The sequence below is a fragment of the Lentinus tigrinus genome, assembly GCF_003813185.1.
Source record: "Lentinus tigrinus ALCF2SS1-7 unplaced genomic scaffold L226scaffold_76, whole genome shotgun sequence".
Lineage (NCBI taxonomy): Eukaryota > Fungi > Basidiomycota > Agaricomycetes > Polyporales > Polyporaceae > Lentinus > Lentinus tigrinus.
Genome location: NW_027137985.1, coordinates 39,097 through 57,722, shown reverse-complemented (window position 1 = coordinate 57,722; position 18,626 = coordinate 39,097). Strand labels below are relative to the sequence as shown.

Below are 18,626 nucleotides of genomic sequence, written 5' to 3'. Positions count from 1 at the left end.
CCAGCAGTCCGTAGGATGGTAAGTATATCTGAATGTAGATCGTAGCGTCGTAACTGACTCTCTGTAGATACTTATAGTATCATGCGCGCTATCTTCATCGATCCCTGGCTATCCCCCACTCTCCTTTGAGGTTACGATTGCATGCCCGCACATACCCCCACCTGCCGTCGGAGCCGCCCAGGTGCAGCTGCAGCTGCAGACACCCCAGCCTATAACGCCATCCCTCTCTCCGGTCCCGTGCCGTCACTTCGCGGCGTCCCAGGCCAGGCCTCTCGATCCTTATTCCTTCCCCGTCCCCTCTCGTGCTGAGCTCGACTGTGACATCCCCAAGCACCGTCGTCGCCCCATCTACTGCATTTTCAGAGACGCCTCTCATATGCAAGGAGACTGTGTCTCCATCAGTATGATCGTGGCGGTCGAAATGGCGCGTCAGCTTGGTGTGCTCGGCCAGGTCGCCGTCGGTCGCTTCACGCCGCTTGAAAGCGCGTACGACCTCCCTGTGTCGTTTTCCGCCCCGAGAATTTCGAGTCTGCGGACGGCACACTCGCTCTGTGGAGAAGCTCCTTGAAATCACGAACACTGCTGCACAAGACGATCGATCTCCCACATCTCAGGAAGTAGGAGCTGGGGCGACTATTCTCGCGGACATCATCGCGAACACACCCTGGAGACCGTCAACGTCACTCCTGCTTTTCCCAGCACGAGCGCTCCTCCTTGCTGCCCCCGTGCTGACACCTGTCGCATCAAGAACCTCCTTCACTCGGACGACACGTAGGTTATGTCCTTGTTGAGCTGAGTGTTCGCCTGGGAAGACGCGTCGCCCACAAGGACAAACTAGGGAATCTACTTCGGCAATGCGGGCACCGTAACTCGCCGCTGGGCCAGCTCGAGGCTGCGGTGACAGAACATGTGCCTGAATCGCGGGGTGTGCGCGGTTCGGGCCGCTGCTGGGCAGCTTGGAGTTCCGTGTATACCTAGTTCGTCTTCAATAGAATCACTTCTGCTTAGCATTCATGACAAGTTCGTCGCATAACAAGTAGAGGTATGCTCGTGGTGATCACGACTCCTACGGGCGCCTAGCCACCTGAACATAACATCTACTTCAGAAGAGAGTCAACTAGTCTTCTTGCAGTCACCTATAACCACAGGATAGACTTGCCAGGGATACGAACTCAAACCGCGATCATAGGCTAGCGATTTCTCAAGAGCGGCTGTAGGTGTACAAATCGTCGATACACATGTATACAGAGACCACGTCTCCAGCGATCAAGCTGAGGAAGACATGCGATTCTCGCGCAACCGCCGCTGCTCACTTTGGATGTATGAGATCAATACCTCCAGTGCCTTCTGCTGCAACATAAGTTGCTCTATGCTCGCTTGTAGGGCCAGCATATGGGCAGGGGCGGCGATGGGGGATACTGAGTCTGCATCACCAAACGGGAGCATTCCAGGCTATGGAAATTAGTCAAGTTCAGCCTGATATCACAATGTGCAATGCTCGAAGGTTTGCACACCTTAGAAGCGCCGCGGCCCAAATCAGCATGGACCGACAGCATGCGTGCAGTAGCCTCGTGGAATGCAATTCCAGCCTTGGCGTGTTCTAGAGCCGCTTCTTCAGCAGGGCCAGCGTCATGATCACCGGGGCGACGCTGCTAACATTCAGCTCGCACATACACTGGCTTAGAAGCGGCTAGTACTCACTCGCATCCCCGACTGTGAGATCAGTTTGAATGCGGCTTCATGGAATCGCCGTTTGGCATCCCGCCATTCCATCACCAATGGATCGTGCTCAAGAGTAGACGACATTTGCGGATGGATGTCCAAAGATCTTACGATGGTCGTGGTGGAAGCACTTAAGACAGATAGATGCGCGGCGGTGTGGCACAGGACTATATAACACGCACGCGTCGGCAGCCTCGGCCTAGCTATTCCGGTTTAGGAGAATTGTCTGAAATAGCTAGTCAGATCTTTATGATTTTGTAAAGATGCCTTACGGATAGTATATATCTCCTTATCTCCTTTTGGCTTACAGCTGTTTTCAGGACGTCAGGCAGGCTCCTAACCACCCCGCCTTGCGTCGTCGTTCAATAAATCCTCGCATTGGGGGGACGAGGTGAAATCTGTGCGAAGGAGGACAAGGAGGAGGAGGAAGTAGTACCATACTCTACGTAGCCACTACGTAGCCACACATATTCAGGGACCGCCTATCCTCCGATTGATGGCAGCACTGAACATTACGATCCCGACTTAGTCCCGACTCAAATTTGAAACTCCTAAACCTTGTGTGTTGAAGGCCTTGCGTCGTCTTCAACACACAAGGTTCAGGAGTTTCAAACTTGAGTCTGCGGTCAAATGCTATGCTGCGGCCATCATGCGGACATTTTCGGGGTCTCAAAGTCATGTGGCTCAAGGTACGTATTATTGCAACCATATCCTCATTCCTCCATACGCATCCTCGAGCCCCCGCTGTAGGATCTATTGAACGACGACGCAAGGTGGACTGGTTTGGAGTCTGGACGTCAGGCGTCAGGCCCGTAGACGTTCTTCCCCTATACAGCCGCTTGAGCGGAGTACACCGCCAGCGAGCGGGGCTCGAACACCTGCGGTGGCTGACTTGGGGCGAGCTTCGAATCCCTCAACCGACTGTATATGCACTTCTTTCATGAGGGGCCCTGGAGGGGCCTATCGTTCTGAGAACAGCTGTAAGCCCATGTGGAAGGGGCCGTCCGACTGCTCTCCATTGAGCGCCTTGCTCAGTCTACTCTCCACGTCGTCGACGGACGGCCCAACAACAAATTGATACAGGACAAGAAACTAGTCAGCTCTTTTTTCATTCTCGTGCCCATAGGCCCCTCCGCGCGACCAAGCACGCGTAGTTATTCCCGACTTCTCTTAGCGCGGGCGGGAGTACGCCTTTGGGACATGTACAAGTTGAGGGCGCGGAGAGGGCTTCGCGCTGTGCGGAGAGTAGGAAAGCAGCGTCGTGAGACTGGTCAGCTCACTAACCCCACCTTCACTGGTGTGTTAGCGAGCGCCAGGATCTGCACTGCACGAAGACATCGTCCTTCGACGATTCGGATATACATTAGCTCCGGTGTTTAGTAACCGTCCCGAGGAGAAGGACGTACGGGAGAGTCCATGAGATCGGCCAGGTGGGGAAGTGGGGATCAAACCTTGTGTGCGAGTCTCGACTGGCGCAGAGGCGGTGTAATTTGGCGATGTAGCAATGTACTGGCGGGGAAGGCGTCTGAAGTGTTGGTCGTCCAGAGCCGCTGAGGCTCGTCGTCCCATCCTCAACACACGCTCAGGGCCTGCCCTGTACACGGTTCAGAGGTATTTAACTCGTCACCGGCAAGTCGGTGTTCCTTCGGGTACGTGTGGCACGTCCTCGACGACTGAAAGTTGAACCCCCATCCACCATCGACTTAGAAGAGGTAGACAATGGGTTTGGCTCTTATGACGTGGACCTGAACACTCACGTTAACATACGTTGGTTCAACGCCTATGCGGCCAGACCATACACGGCACCTTCCCAATGCACACGGGCGGGCCGCGGCACTGCCGATTCGCGGGACTAGACGTGATTATTTGGTAAGTCGGAAGTTATCGGACCGCATTGTACGGCAGACGCAGCTGACACTGCGAGCGAAGAAACCGAACCGCTGGGTGGGCATCGCAGCGCGGCTCAGGCGCGGCTTGTCGGAGAGGAACCAATTGCGGAGATGATGGCATTGGACCCACGAACGATCCCCAGGTTTGGGCTACTGTGAGAGCGTGTCTAGGGGATATCCATGAAATCAGAGAGGGCGCGCGCATGCACGATTGAACCAGAGACCAACTGGAAAATCAGACGAAGAGAGCACAATCGAGAACTGGAGCATAGCCGAGGCGAGGTTGTGCGCATGACGGAAGGCAAATGCAGCTCGGCTCATCGGGAGGAATTGCTGGAATAGGACATTTGCTGCAGCTGGCCTCGTGGATGTACAATATTGTACCTGTCACTGCACGGCGGCGGGCGGCGTGTCAGGTGGTGGCACAGAGCAACGAGACAGGTGGCAACTAACCTCGGCTATCTCTGCCGATGGTATCGGGGATGGGCAGGAACTGGGCAAGAAGAAAGCAAGAGTCGGATTGGTGAACTGCAGTTTAGAGCGGCGTGTCAGTGCTGTAGGTGGTGGCACAAAGCAACTGGTCGCAACTAACCTCGGCTATCTCTGCCGATGATATCGGGGATGGGCAGGAACTGGGCAAGAAGAAAGCAAGAGTCGGATTGGTGAACTGCAGTTTAGAGCCTAGCTATGGGATGCACGTGGCGGCCACTCGTCCATAAACGGCAATTTCGCCGCGACAGAGCTCGCGCTTCAAGTTCATGCGCTTGCAGCTACGTCCTGCGTCTCCCGCACTACACTCACAATATGTGTTCTCTTTATCTGTATCGACCTGAGCCGTATATATTGCACCTCTCACTAGTCGTTCCTCCACCCCTCCCAGTCCTTCGCTCATACGCATGCGCTTTGGGCTCACACGGCTGATCATATTCCCCTCTCTTGTTTTCAATACGACCACGGACTCATGACGGGTATCGGTTCTACGCCTTCCGCTGATGTGGTCGAGTCTTGGCTCTTCACTGCTCGGGACGAGGTACGCTTCATTCAACGTTATCCCGCAGCGTGGACTCTCTTTAACGTCAGTCGTGTTCACTGGCAGGTTCATCCGTCGCGTTCGTGCGGATGTGTTGCGACTTCTCGATGCGGCCTCTGCTCCGCTGCTACCGCGCCGGACACTGCACAGGGCATCATTTATGTTCAGGACCAGGTGGTGAGTATGCCTCGCCCTCGTGCCGTCCCATGTGCCGATTCTTGTCTCGCAGGGCTCGCTCCGGCGCAACGTTTCTCATGACACCCAACAGGTGCAGCCCACTTCCCCCTCCTCCCATCTGGCCTACAACATGCAGGGCATCACCCTTGCCGCTTCGCATGATACTTGTGCCTCCCCGTTTCCAGTGCAGCAGTTGGACAACCCAATCCATGCCTGTAGCACGCCTTCAGAGGTAGGCGCCATCCGTTAGCCTTCTGCGCTCTTCCGCTCAACGTACGATCAGCTACCGCTCTTCCAAGTCTCTTCTCGAGCCCTCCCCTTAATTCCACCCCCCCCTCCGCTTCCGCCATCCTTGGCTGCGATATTGCCAGGATCAGCAGTCTACGGGCACACTCTTCAGCGGCCTGCGCCGGATGCTCTGACTCTGCCTTCCGCAAGCGCATACGTGTCCCCCTACGCTTACCCGACACTGACGGGCCCAGTCCCCGGAAGCTTGCCATTCGAGCCTCCTCTTGCTATGCGCATTGATGGCCAGGAAGCTACGGCCTCGCATCGTCTTGCGCCTGCCTTGTCTGTGGCCCCTTCCGGCTGGGTGCAGGACGTTGCGCCTCATTGGTCTACGAATCAGATGGGCCAAGGACTACACGAACAGGCCGTGACCCATTCTTGGATACCAACGTCGTCATCGCCCTGCTTCCCGGGAGAGCGTCGGACTCGCTCTGTTGAGGAAAATGGGCTGATGTATCCAGACAGTGTCGATCACGACGATCCTAGGTGGAACGAAGACAGATATTATGCTCGGTACGATACCGACTGTACGTACAACGACCACAATCTCCATGGCAGGGAGTAAGTCACTCTCCCTCTTCTCTCGTGTGAAGCTTACACGCGCCTTATCTCTTTCAGGGAATGGAGCTCTGAGCAGAACATGCGGCAGTACGACGACGGCTACTTCCACAGCGGCGAGTTGCGCGAGGACTACGAACAGCCTTTCATCTCGCAAGAGTGCGCACATTCGGATGTCTCTCCGATTGCGTATTTCGCTGATCACCCTCACAGGTTATCACATGGTACAAACCCTATGGCCTCTCCGTACGACCTCGACACGTTTGCTCAGTTTGAGCAACAAGCCGACTTGTCCGATCTTCGTGGTCAGTCTACTCGTACCCGCGACCTCGATATTCAAGTCCAGAATATGGCCACGATGATCAGCGACGGGACATCCAATTTAGCCGAGTCGCGTCCATATGCCCAGTTTGGCGGCACCAACACCGAGACGGAGGTACGTTGAAAGTGCACTTGTCTCATGCTCTACACACCTCATCTAATCAGCATGATAGATTCCCGAGGATGTGCCTCACGCGCCCGACAGTTCCGCCGGCGCGTTCATTCTCGCACAGGACTCAGTACAACCCATGAGCAGCATCACGAGCGAGGCGCAGGAAGGTGTTTCGGTGCCACCTGTCTGGACCCACTTCGCTGCTACGCCAGCCTACCGACGGCTGTCTGTAGTACCCGCGCTTAGAAGGTACGCAACATAGATGTGTTTGGATCCCTGCATGTATTAGGACGCTTATCTAGCTTGTGTGGCAGGAGTGAACGGCTTCAGAACAAGCTCATGATGGCTCGTATGGCAGCTTGCCGACCTCGCAGGTGAGGAATCGCCGTTGCACTTTGCGGGGTTAGAGTCGATGAGTTAACTAACGTTCGACAATGTGCCAGGAGTCAACGACTTGCTCTCAGTAGGAGGGTCGTTAAGCCTTTGCTGCAGGACGCACACGCCAAGTCACGTCGCCGTCGGAAGGCGTGATGTTGCCAAGTTTTGGTCATGTGTCATCTCTCTTTACCATATGTCCATATGTATAACACTCGTCGATCATATTCAAGCATCTTTTGGGTGTCATGATCTACGACCTTGAGCTGCGCCATCCGGCGTATGCCATGAGTGGTTGGCCAGCCCGAACGACCAGACTGTAACATCTGAAATCAACACCCTCTCACCTCGCAACACGGCGTTTTTCACCTCCCCTGGGCGCGAAACCGCTTGCTTGAGTTTGTCTTCGACGCAACCTCCCTTACCGAGGCTCAGGCGTTGCGTATCAGACGACATGTTACTGTAGCTGAATATGATTGAGATGTTGCCTGATCATGACGAGCCGAGCCTCGTGGGTATCGCAGACGGTCTCGCGATGATCGAGGCTTTCAAGGTCAGCGTAATCAAGCTCATTGCACGTCCCCAGGAGACCGACCGTGAGTTCACATTCGACCGTCAACAATTCCACCCGACAGGGAATCGGAGGATATTGGCTCTCAGAACTATGCATCTACTCGAGTGCATATCGTTGCGCTTTACCAGTAGTGCTCATCCAGTTATCCACTTCGCATGTCCCATTCACTTTCGTCTCCGGCACCGTCCACAGTCGAAAGTTGAACTCATGTCCCTATAAGTCGAAGAGTATCTGCCTACACATTCAATGGTAAGGTTGCACAGTACCACACATGTTCGGCCGGATCAAGACCGACAGATACCCCCACACGAGCACCTTCCCACTAGTACCTCTTCGCGCGCCCTCAGCTCCGGCGTGTCCATAATTGAGGAGGAGCAGGAGCAGGAGCAGGAGGAGAGTTCGGTCGAACTTCAGACGCCCATGGTGGAGCGACCGCAACGATGGCGCTTGGTCGTCACAACAACGTAGGCTGTGAGCGCGTGAGCAGTTGGACCACAGGTTACGAAGAGTGCCGAGCGTACACAAACCCGTCCGATCCCACAAGCCTTAAGGGAACCAAGGCAAACGAAGGGGCGGTATCGGCGCAGAGCACGCCTCCGCAGGTGCGTTTAAGGATGCTGCACGCCCGTCTCGAGACCCGCATCCGCTTCGGACTTGGAATGCGACAGCAGCAGCGGGTACACGACCGGGCGCGGGAGCACTCACACCTAAAGGAATATCGCCTAGCTCGTTGTCATTGCTCTCGAGCACCGGGGGATTCCGAGAGACCTGCGCCAGTTCCCCGCGTGGCCTTGAGATGGCGATGGGTGCACCGATGTCCTTCTCGAGCCGTGCCTCGACCGCGTGACGGTCCGCGTCTGAGCACGCCCAGGTGAGATATGTAGAGGTCGAATAAAGGGCCAAGAGAATGCGCAGCGCGAGCACCGAGGATGTGATGTATTGGGTGGGAGACGTGGTGGAACGGGGTCTTAGGAGTCAACGCCGTCCATGTCGGAGACGCACCGTTCTATCCACCGTTCCTCCTACCGCTTCTCGAGGAGCAGAGGTGGGAAATGGGGCATATTCATGGCACTCAATGGCAGAGATGGTGGGTAGCCTGAGTTGGAGTCGTGTTTGTCTACCAGTCGTAAGCGTCGCCATCGCCATTATGCGAACGTCGTTGGAATTACAGAGGAACATCTGGCCGGCTGCAGGGTCCCTACCACAAGAGGGTCGGCATCGATATGTGAGATAGTGTGGATGACAGAAATGATTTCAGAGGCTTGCATGAGGTCGGGCATCTCGTCCTTCTCGCACTGGGCGAAGTTGATCGTGTACTTTGGGCAGAGTAGGGTACGTGCCTGCGTCGATGGGGTCGGACTAGAAAGGAAGACGTCCGAAGACATCCTCAGGACCCTCCACGAGCTTTGAGGCCTTGTCGGCGGGCTCGGAGGCAGACGCGTCGAGGACAAAAGACATTACAGGAGACGAGGACATCGATACGGGGGTACCGAAGCTCCCGGCATTTGATATCTACACTTTCTCGGCCACGGCGATGGCAGAGCGTGTTATGCCGCGAGGAAGTTGGACAAATGGCATATATTGGCTATAGCGAGGATGAGAAAACAGCTCTGGATGTGAAACAGGAAGTGGTACCAGGACGAGCAGACGGCGGCGAGTCTCTCATACTTATGTCGAAGTGAAGCACACAGCAGACAGGCCACGCGGTGGGACGGAAAATGATCTGAGAGACGAATTCGGACTTGAATGGAGACATCGGCCTCCGAAATGCCCGGCTAGCACGATGTGATGAAGAGGGCACTTCCTTTCCACCGGCGCAGCGGCGTGACACGGGCGACAACCCAGGGAAGGTGTGTCACCCTGCTTCTATCATCGTCTCAACTTGCAATTGCCCTCCAAACGCACCAGATGTCGTCAAGGCGATCATGAGAAGAGCAACGCGACACTCACCACTTGGAGGCCCATTGTCCTCAGGCCGATTCTGTCTGGGATCTTGAATTCGTCACAGACATTGGCGGGCGATCCGTCTGCTTCTGCGCGCATCGCAGCAGGTCGCGTGTGAGTAAGCTGAAGATGAAGATGGAGGACTTGGAAGGTACCATACAGTGAGGGGCTGGGATTCGCTGGGACGGGGATCTTCTCAGAAGGCTCAGGCGGGATTGACCATGGGGCCTCGACGGTCGGGTTGAGCTGCACGGCGACGTCAAAGGAGTCTAGAGAGGAAGTGCTAGAAGATAGTAGTCGCCAACGTCGTCGACGTCGCATGTGTCGTCCTCGTCCTCGTCCTCGTCCTCGTCGCACGCGACCCAGACACTTCTGAAGCGAAGAACGTCGGCGTGTAGGCGGAGACACGGAAGGTGTTCTGCTGCTCGTCGTCGCCCTCGAGACCTTGGAGCAAAGGGAAGAGGACATGGTCCCGGGCATGGGTGAGGAAGTATGCAAGGTGCAGGTCGGAGAACTGGTCTACGGCAAGAGCGCGTATGGGAAGATGTGGATCTGGACGGGTGGGAAGGACGAGGAGAGCATGGAGGAAGGAGAGAGGCCGGTGGAGACTGTGTAGGGCTGTACCGGTCGGGGTCGTCCTACGCCTGATGCACGCTCGGGGCGGGGACTGAATCTATGCGAAGTGAGAGTGAGAGAGAAACGAGCTCGGGTTGGGTAGCAAGCCAGCGCTTACAGCTAAATCCATGTCGATAGACCAAACGGATTTCCTCCTGCTCTGGAAGCGAAGTCCCACTAGTCCTTTTTCGGAAGCTGACAAAGCCGCAACCGAGGCCGCCATCTCCTCCCGACCGTCTACGCCGTTCGTCTATGCGTCGGCGCTGGGCCCTCCGGCGTGGGGCAGTTGCTGTTCTGGGCGGATCGCTCCACGGATCTCTGACGAACAAGAAACTATTTTGGTCTATCGACATGGATTTAGCTGTAGAATGCCCTACGCACGCGATGTATGCACCCAATTCAACAAGTGGCTCCTATTCAGTCTCAAAATACGCCTCAACATGGAGCGTGCAACTGGAAGTTACTTCGCAAAAGATCTGTACAAACGCAGGAACATGAGGGCATCGAGGGAGCGGTGTTGAATAATGTGTCGTCTGCATGCGCAGCAGCTGTGTATGTATAGATGGGCGGAAGTGAGAAAAAAAACAGGAGACAATTGCCGCGACCGCAGACATCGCAAGAATTGTATATTGCCGTCTGAACCCAAGGAGGACATGGATGCATACGGCACATGGATGCATACGGCACATTCTCCAAAGTCAGCGCATAATCCTCAGTTCGGCACCTGGTTTGCTTTTATAGTAATTGCCACCCATCCTTTAAGGAAGATACTCAGTTACCTTTAACTGCCTCTTACAGACAGCATAGCAGCAGGCTGCTCCGCGATCCTCGATCGCGATATACAATGTGTCGTCACTCGTTCTTTGCATGATTTATTTATGTACAAGATTGTTCGTGGCATCCCTCGCCGTTCTCCTCGTCAGCCGCTATAGACCTCGCAGCGATATCATGGCTGCAGTACATCCCGCTAGCCTCGTTCCCTCCGCTTTGCACGATCCCGCATTGTTGAGGCTCGTCCATATGCCGATGGATCCCGTCCTTACTCGGCTAACCTCTCAGACAGTCCTGGGAATCGTTCAGGAGGCATACCGTCGCCCGTACCGCCCGGTGGCTCATAGCGCTCATGCCCGATCGGACGCATCCGCCTTCTCTGCCTTTGTGGAGGCTGTCATCTTCAAGGCCCGGGTCTCCGTACCGACTCTCCTGGTCTCCCTCACCTATCTTCAGCGCGTCCAGGTGAATATCCCGCCACTCGCGATCAAGCATTCCACACCTGAGCGCGTTTTTCTTGGCGCTCTTATCCTTGCCCATAAATACGCCAACGACTGCATCCTGAAAAACAAGTACTGGGCCGCATACACGGGATTCGAATGCCAGGACATCATGCGTATCGAACGCGACTTCCTGACACTTCTCGACTATCGCCTCTCCGTTTCGGAGACCGGCCTACTCGAATACTACCACATCATCTTCCCACGGCCCACCGCTTCCACCCATCACAACAGGTGTCGCCGCGTCCGGATGTTTCGGCGCGGCAGCCGAGAGCAGGGTAACTCCTCACCAGGAGGGCGCCGGCGTCGTCCAGTCCGCCCTGACGACCTATCGCAGCGTTACAAGTCTATAGTCCCAACTGGACGGAGTGTTCCTATCAGTCTGCGGTACGTATGGTCATGTCTCTACCGGTCACCAGCGTTCTAAATCGATCCAACAGACGAAAGAATCGCATTTGCAAGACCATGACCGAAAGGATCGCCGGTCGCTCATGAGTGAAGGGCACAACTCGTATGCATGACCTGAGTTGCCTGATCCCGGAACAGTGGAGGGATCGTAGCAGCGATCTCCACGATGATCGTCACGATGGCCTTCAGGGACGATCTGGCGAAGCGGACGATGGGGGACCTGTCGTTGCACGGCGGCTGGCCGCGTGTACGCGTACACGGGCCTTCGCCATTGTGGTGAACAGGCTTGCGATCCCGAGTCGGGTGGGGTTGGTGGAAGAAGGACGTGGGCGAGACGCGCTGGAGGGTGAGCCGGAGCCGGAGCCGGTTCCGCTTCGTCTTCGTTTTCAGACAGGGTTGCTGGTCGGTGCGTCTGCGTGGGAAGGCGGTTCGCGTGCGAGGAGCGAGGGCCGAGCCGCGGGAGGGTAGCGGCGGCTGCTTGGAAGCAGAGGAGAGTAACTTCAAATACCGAGCATAGCTGCAAAGTGGATCAGCAATCGTCATCGTTGACACACACGGTCTCTGAGATGGTCAACGCACCGGACGGCCGGAAGGGACAGAGACTTTCCGTACCAGATCGCATGTGAGCGGAATGGAAGGTCGCTGAGTGCTGCTGGATGAACGCATCGACCTGGTAGAAAGTGTCAAAATTACGGAAACGCGCTCTCACGAACCAGGGGCTGCAGACGAATATCCAAAAAAGCGTTCTCGCCACTAGTAATCGTTCCATGCACCATACACCACAGTGTGCTTGAACTCTTCTTCCCTCGCCTGAAGCTGTAGTCGTTTGTGGCGGGCCTTCTCTGCAGAGGCGAGCCAACGGTAGAACATCTTACCCATGTTCTCAGTTGGGCAAACGAACGTCAGCCTTGTACAGTGATTCAATATTGTCAGCACTTTACCTTCGCATTTGATATCCTGATCGCACTTGCGTCAATAGTTTGCCTCGCTCGTGGGCTTTCCATATACGCATGATAACCCGCACCACCACATCTTCGCGACGTGCTGCATGCTTCCAAGTGTTCATCCCATTCGACATCAGACGGAGCCCCTTCATAGTTTTTTTCCGCTCGTCAAAGATCAAGAGCCCGACGCCAAGACTCCCAGTAGCGATCCACTCCCTTCTCCTCATGAACGTATACGAAGTGCTCGGCGGCAGCGTCCAATTCGTCGAGTCACCGCAGCATGGCCTTCCAGCGGTTGAAGAATCTAGCAGTGATCTTTCGGGAGAACTGCTGCTCGGAGACATGTGAGAAATAGACTTTGCACACAGTTCCCTCTTGAGCCAAAGCTCTTAAGAGCCCGCATATCCACCCGTACGCGTCATTGCACCTCTTTCTTCTCCTTGTATTTCGTTTCAGGAGGCGTCGATTGCACAAGGGGGCGACGCGCAGTGATGTGGTTGAGGTCGTAGAAGAGCGGCTTCTTGTGCATCTTGCTGCTCTCGACGTACGTCCAGGGAGCCACCGTTGCACACAAACCAGTCGGTTCTTGAATGCCGCGTGATCTCCTCTTTGAGTTTGTCGAGGTCGGCGAGATGGAGTGCGTAGCATGGAGCGGCATTCGCGGTGTGTGGGCGCCCAACACGTCGCGTCGCGGAAGTGTAGTGCGCGACGAGCTGCTCGGGGGGCGGGTCGCACCGCGCAGATATGTTTCCGGATGGGAAGTGGTGCCGTCCGCGCGAGTCTCTTGTGCTGCCGGCTCGGTTCTTCGGAGCTTGCACCTGCTTGTCGACCACGAACCTGCTGATATCCTTCGCTCCCCCGACGCGCGCCTTCAGTCAATGCTTCCCCGCCTTGTTGATTAGCGCCCTCCACGCGAACGTACACCGGCGTGATGTTCCGCGCCGTGTGCGTCGCGGGGTGCACCAAGCGTCCCGCCTCGGGTCCGTACTTGCGCGCGACCACCGCGCTGACGCGCTGGCTCCTCACGTCGAACGTCCGCTTGATCGAGTCGTCGACGGTCGACAGGATGAGGATCGCGCTCAAGAGGAGCTTCTCCTTCGTCTTGATCGGCTTGCCAGGAGTTGAAGTGCCAGACGCGAGTGCAGGTGGTGTCGCGACCTCGCTCCTTGGTTGCGGGGATTTACTAGTACTCCGTGGAGGAAGGGGAGGCGCTGGGCCTGGCGTCTCAGAGGCAGAGGGGGCTTTCCATCTTGCGTCGGCGCAGTCGAACTTCCAGGATACGGCGGGGGCACATCCGAGGACACAGACGAGACGGATTGTGCAGTGGGAGCAGTGGAAAGCCGCTGTGCGTATGCGTGCGAGAGCGTCTGGTGCGTGCGAGGATGCGAGAGGAGAAGCAGAGCGCGGGAAGGAGGAGGAGGCGTGCCATCATTGGAGGTTGGGGTTTGCGCGGGTATGGAGTGGTTGATGTAGAGGTGAATCCGCTTAGCAGCAAAGAGGTCGATGTCGGAATAGCTTGGCTGCAAGTCGTGATCCAACCCTATGTACTTTGTGCAGCGATGTTGGGGATACTCACCTAATCAATGTTGCGGACTTGGTCATCCAATCCTGATCCTTGGGGGGGATCGCCCTCACGACCAGCTCCGAGCTTTCATCTGCACGGTCCAAAATGCTTTAACGGGGCGCGAGGTCATGGTGTGAGGAAAGAGGCAAGTGTGAGGGAGAGAGCGGATGGTGGTGGTATCGCACAACAGCTCATCTTGCAAGGGGCCCAGATGGCACCCCGGCATGTGAACGACGACGAGTAGTCCGCGACGAGGGGCACGAGCGTGTTGCGTGTGTAAAGGTGGAACGGGAACGACGCGGGGCTCTGCGTGCGGGGGGATGTTGCGATTGTCGAACGACTTGCCGTCCTGAGAGTACACGCTCGAGTCGACGGCCGTACGCACCGTCGCATTCACGGCCGCAATTGCGGGCCTCATACTCCGCCTTCTTGCTCCACGAGCCAGTCACGACGCAGTCGTGGACGGTCTCCTCTGGGTCGCGGTCGGGTGTAGGAGCCGGTGGGAGAGGGTGGGGGATAGTCAGGGATCGACTGGTATGTGAGGAAAGATGAGTATTGAAAGACGGCAAACACGCACCGTTGACTATGGACACCTCGACAATGAACTCGGAGAGCGCGCCCGTGAAGCGAGGCTCATCGTCGTCTAACAACCTGCCCGTGTTCTTTCCCTGCTGGCTTCTTTTTTACGGGCTTCCTTATCCTCCCTGCATTCTGGGGCGCGATGAAGATGAGCTGGTCGGGGTGGGTCACGACATGGGCGAGGTAAGGGGCGGCCTGGATGTCGTTGCGGTCGTTGCGGCGCTGCTGACGACGGCGAGACTGTGCTGGCTGTGACGAAGACAGATGCGCGAAGCTTGAAGCGTGAAGGCGCGACGAGGCAGTTGACGACCCGCGGTGCTTTGCATGCGTCTGGACAGACAAGCCGACCTTCTTCACGCCGGGCTAACCCGCGGGGTCGTCTTCGACCTCCATAGAGCGCATAATGGTTGGTCGACAAGCCTTGCACCTGGGGGAACATATGTCAGCGCGTCACACTGCGTTGTCGGCAATCATGCCATCATACCTTCATGAACGCTTCCAAGTTCCAGACGCAGACGCTTGACCCCACGGATGAAGGTTGGCTGGAAGACGTCCGTGCAACTTGCCGTGGCCATGGGGTCCGGGAGGGTGCGCGCGATGTGGAGGAGGCTGGAGACAACAGTCTCGTTCTTGCAGTAGTAGATCAGCGCAGGGTCGTCGGAGAGCGTGAATTCGGCGTGCCGGGGGGATGTCGTCAAACAACTTGCCTTCCTTGGAGTACGCGCGAGTCGACGAGTACGAGTCGACAGCTGTGACATTCTAAGGCCGCTATCCGAGCTCCACAGGCGGACCCCACGATACCGGTACCGCACCCAGAGGCATCGTGCGGCAATGGCCAAAGCAACTTGTCGTATGCCAGAGCAAAGCGGGCCGCCGTGGTGGCAGCGATGGGTGTGCGCCGTCGACGATCGAGGACAGCAGGTTGGGGGGAAGGCGTGTATTGGTGATCTGCAGAGCCTAGGCTTGTCGGATGCACGGGTCGGGAAGCATAATGGTCTAGAACGGGCGGCTGCGGCATGTAAGTACTCATACTTAATTATCATTACTGCATGGCCATCAGCTCTCAGTTCAGGCCGTCGCGACCCCGCTCTCCCCTCGTTCTTGAGCTGCCTCTACATCTCCCTCTGGCGACTCCGCATAGCACCGCACGACTTCGCGAGGTGTGCACTCCTGTGCGCGCCAGACGCATGCGGAGCACCACACAAACAGAGGCCCTGGTCTGACTTCTGTACATGTTGGGGATATACCGCAAGACGTGCAACGGAGCAGCGCAGCACCGACACTGGTGACCTAACTTACTGCCTTGGCGATGTCGTGTGTTTTGCCATTGGCACGCATATGCATTAATGTCTCCGCGGCCGGTGAGTACACATCATGCCTTTGGATTCCCCATCTCGTCATCGTGCAATAAAAACGTCCCGGTGCTCCGCTCTCCGATGGCGAACACCGATTCCGAGCAGGTGTATCTATGATTTTATAGTATGCAAGAAATCCATCCTCCCTGTTCAACCTTCCTCGTTCCACGTCGTCTGGCCACTCGATGATCCTCTATCACGTGTGTCCCGCGGCCCCGGCTTGTCTATCACTCGACTGGACCGCCCCTGCAAGCCTGCTTATGTTCCGTCCAGTGACCTCGCTGACACATGATGTCGCAGTATCTGCGGGATCATGAGTGCTGAGACAATACATGTGAAACGAGCTTGACTTCGCGCTCACCGAGCACTGCCGCATCCTTTGCATTTCTTGAGTGATACACTCAGTGCGCCGCACCATGAACACTGCTGCATCCCGAGATATGTCTCCGGAAGGGGCTCTTGGTCCGTCACCAGTGCGAAACCTCGATGTTCCACGCTTGCCCCTGAACAGTGCGTCCGAGCTTCGACTTGATTGCAGGAATGAATTATCGCTCCCCATTCGCGCAGACTTGCGTCGTTCAATTGGAGAATTTGATTCCAGGCGTTATGGATGCGCGTCTTGTGGATGGTGTAACCGAAGGTTCTCTTTGTGGTTATGGCCGCTTCGATCTCTTGGCGTATGTCCTGTAGCCAAATTATTCAGCACTTGATAATCGTAATGATGAGCACTAGGCTTACTGTCAACTCTATGAGACTGTCACTGAGCTCTGGGCCCCGCAAAGTCATCACGAGAAGAAGTTTCCACCCTAGCATCGTCAGGCGCAAGTGAGCATCGGACGGCGCTTCGGCGAGGAAGACGTTGACGTTCTCCAAGGCTTGGCGAAGGCTCACAATACCTTCTTGAGCCTGATTGTCTTCAGTCTCTGATGTGCTTAAGATCTTTTCGAACCCTCTATAGACTCCAAACTCGACGGCACGCCACAACATCTGCTTGCGCAGAAACGGCGTCACCCCTGGACATTTCAAGCCTTCCTCAGCCGCTCGTAATCCTTCAGCCGTGTCTCCGCATAGGCTGATGACGTAGCGAGCATAGACGTGGTCCGGACTCCGGGAGCTGGCCGTCCGTGCCATGGTGATAGCCTCTTCTATGCGACCGCGGAGCATCATGTACTTCATGTCCAAAATATCCGCAGCATCGAGGTCCGAGGATCTCCCGCTTTGCCGCAAGGTTCTTGCGCATTCAGGTAAAGCGTCGGACCAAACGGAGAAGGTGGCCCGGGACCGGTGCGATGCTAGCGCTGGGGCATCTACGTCCTCCTCCAACTGCGACCAGCTACCTTCAACGACGGAAGGTGAGCGTTGCACTATGTCCGCAATGTGTCTTCCAAGTGCAGACCAGTCCCTGTCGCGCGCAGCCCGAGACATCACCTCAATGTATCGGTTGGAAAGGCGATACAGATCTAAACTGTCCGAACCCGTAGTGGCTGCGGCAGATGATTCTGCGTCCTTCATGATCCGCGTGAGGTGCTGTAGGTCAACCTCATACGTGTCTGGCTCCGAATGGACTTCAGAAATGTTGAGGATCCCCTCCAATGCGGCTACCCGTGTGCTGATATCTTTAGCACGCAAGAGGGCCACGAAGAATTCGATCATCGAGGTGTCGTCTTTGCAAAATGCCGGTAAATATTGCGCGGGTGTAATCAGTAGCATGAGAGCATGCGTCAACAGTGATTTGGAAGGATTCCGTCTGCGCAGCACAGCGAACATGGATTGCAAGAGGTCATGTAATCCGATTTCTTGAAGACGGTGACTGGCAGCGGGCGTAAGGGTCGATGTGAAGAAGCGAACCGCATGAGCCATGACTACAACGGCGAGTTCGACGACATTGTGTTCGTTTGGACGGTTGTGTATTAGCCTCGCTAAGGTTCTGCTGTGTCCAGCAATCTTTGTTAAAACATCGCCTTGTTTGCGAGATCCGTCATGGGCGAAGGCGAGGAGTATTTTCAATGCCATGTACCGCGTTAGGTCATGTTCGAGAAGGTCTACGATCATGTCGAGGAAACCTGGATGGCATCCAGCATGATGAGGTACAATAGAACCATACGAATACATCAAAATACCTTTCTCGAACAACTTCTCCTTGAGAATGGAGTCCGTGCACATCTTGACCAGAATGCTCACTACGCCAGCCAGCAGCTGGGGGCTATTGCGTGCCTTTCCCAGCTGATAGAAAGCGTCTAACTCTGTGTAGATCCGGTCAATTTGAGAGTGAGTCTTGCGTAGTCCACTCCGTGTGGACAGATCTGCCAGTGAACTTGTGAGAGCGCGGTTATGAGTATTTCTACTAGTGCAGACAAACCTGGGATCTTCACACGATTGGTCAGGAAGGGCACTACGGTCCCCCACCTTGATTGATCTGACAAGAAGGATTCAAGCAGAGGGTGTGCATGTCCGTGTGGCATTGGTGACGTCGGTTTGAGTTAGTGATTTAAATTCAATGCTTGGGCTTTATATATATCTCGACGGACACTCGAGCTCGAGGAGGTTGCAATTATTGAAGACTCAGGAATGATCTACATGCGGCAATTATCAGTTTTTGGCAATGACCTTGAAACGAGTACTTCATCCGATCGGGTAAGTACTCTAACTTACAAGCTCTAAATTCTTACAGTACCATATCAATACACAGTACTGCTTCGAGCTCATACAGACTCCCTCCATTCACGCTATGATGGCGCACCCCGCCAGCCTCAAGGACCTGTCTTACCGAAGTCCTGAGTATACGCGATCGTGAGGGAAACATTGCACGTCACGATACGAGTCTTGATCTCAGTCTGTGCGATCGACGCATACCGTGTCCGTGAGAAGACGACCTCGTATGTCGCACTCACCTAGCCACC

General features: G+C 55.8%; 5 protein-coding genes across 5 annotated transcripts; 2 read left to right on the top strand and 3 right to left on the bottom strand.

The window, feature by feature from the left end:
• Positions 1-4,572: 4,572 nt before the first annotated feature.
• L226DRAFT_576746 (uncharacterized protein) lies at positions 4,573-6,359 on the top strand (the record flags this gene model as incomplete). The annotated part of the gene is made up of 7 exons (XM_067685430.1): positions 4,573-4,641; positions 4,708-4,818; positions 4,871-5,050; positions 5,102-5,667; positions 5,725-5,823; positions 5,878-6,100; positions 6,159-6,359. 7 exons carry the CDS (start codon positions 4,573-4,575, stop codon positions 6,357-6,359), a joined length of 1,449 nt encoding a protein of 482 aa, XP_067528622.1.
• A 1,295-nt stretch (positions 6,360-7,654) lies between these two features.
• Positions 7,655-9,735, bottom strand: L226DRAFT_576745 (uncharacterized protein; the record flags this gene model as incomplete). The annotated part of the gene is made up of 5 exons (XM_067685429.1): positions 7,655-7,699; positions 7,752-7,903; positions 9,146-9,259; positions 9,348-9,663; positions 9,724-9,735. The coding sequence occupies 5 exons, from the start codon at positions 9,733-9,735 to the stop codon at positions 7,655-7,657; spliced, it is 639 nt and encodes a 212-aa protein (XP_067528621.1).
• Positions 9,736-10,553: 818 nt separating this feature from the next.
• Positions 10,554-11,303, top strand: L226DRAFT_576744 (uncharacterized protein; the record flags this gene model as incomplete). The annotated part of the gene is made up of 1 exon (XM_067685428.1): positions 10,554-11,303. The coding sequence occupies one exon, from the start codon at positions 10,554-10,556 to the stop codon at positions 11,301-11,303; it is 750 nt and encodes a 249-aa protein (XP_067528620.1).
• A 62-nt stretch (positions 11,304-11,365) lies between these two features.
• L226DRAFT_576743 (uncharacterized protein) lies at positions 11,366-15,129 on the bottom strand (the record flags this gene model as incomplete). Its single annotated transcript, XM_067685427.1, has 9 exons — positions 11,366-11,801; positions 11,839-11,954; positions 12,777-13,097; positions 13,147-13,439; positions 13,499-13,743; positions 13,805-13,883; positions 14,178-14,323; positions 14,729-14,798; positions 14,856-15,129. 9 exons carry the CDS (start codon positions 15,127-15,129, stop codon positions 11,366-11,368), a joined length of 1,980 nt encoding a protein of 659 aa, XP_067528619.1.
• An 824-nt stretch (positions 15,130-15,953) lies between these two features.
• Positions 15,954-18,188, bottom strand: L226DRAFT_548690 (uncharacterized protein; the record flags this gene model as incomplete). The annotated part of the gene is made up of 5 exons (XM_067682619.1): positions 15,954-16,029; positions 16,088-16,410; positions 16,465-17,789; positions 17,847-18,029; positions 18,086-18,188. The coding sequence occupies 5 exons, from the start codon at positions 18,186-18,188 to the stop codon at positions 15,954-15,956; spliced, it is 2,010 nt and encodes a 669-aa protein (XP_067528618.1).
• Between the last annotated feature and the right edge of the window lie 438 nt (positions 18,189-18,626).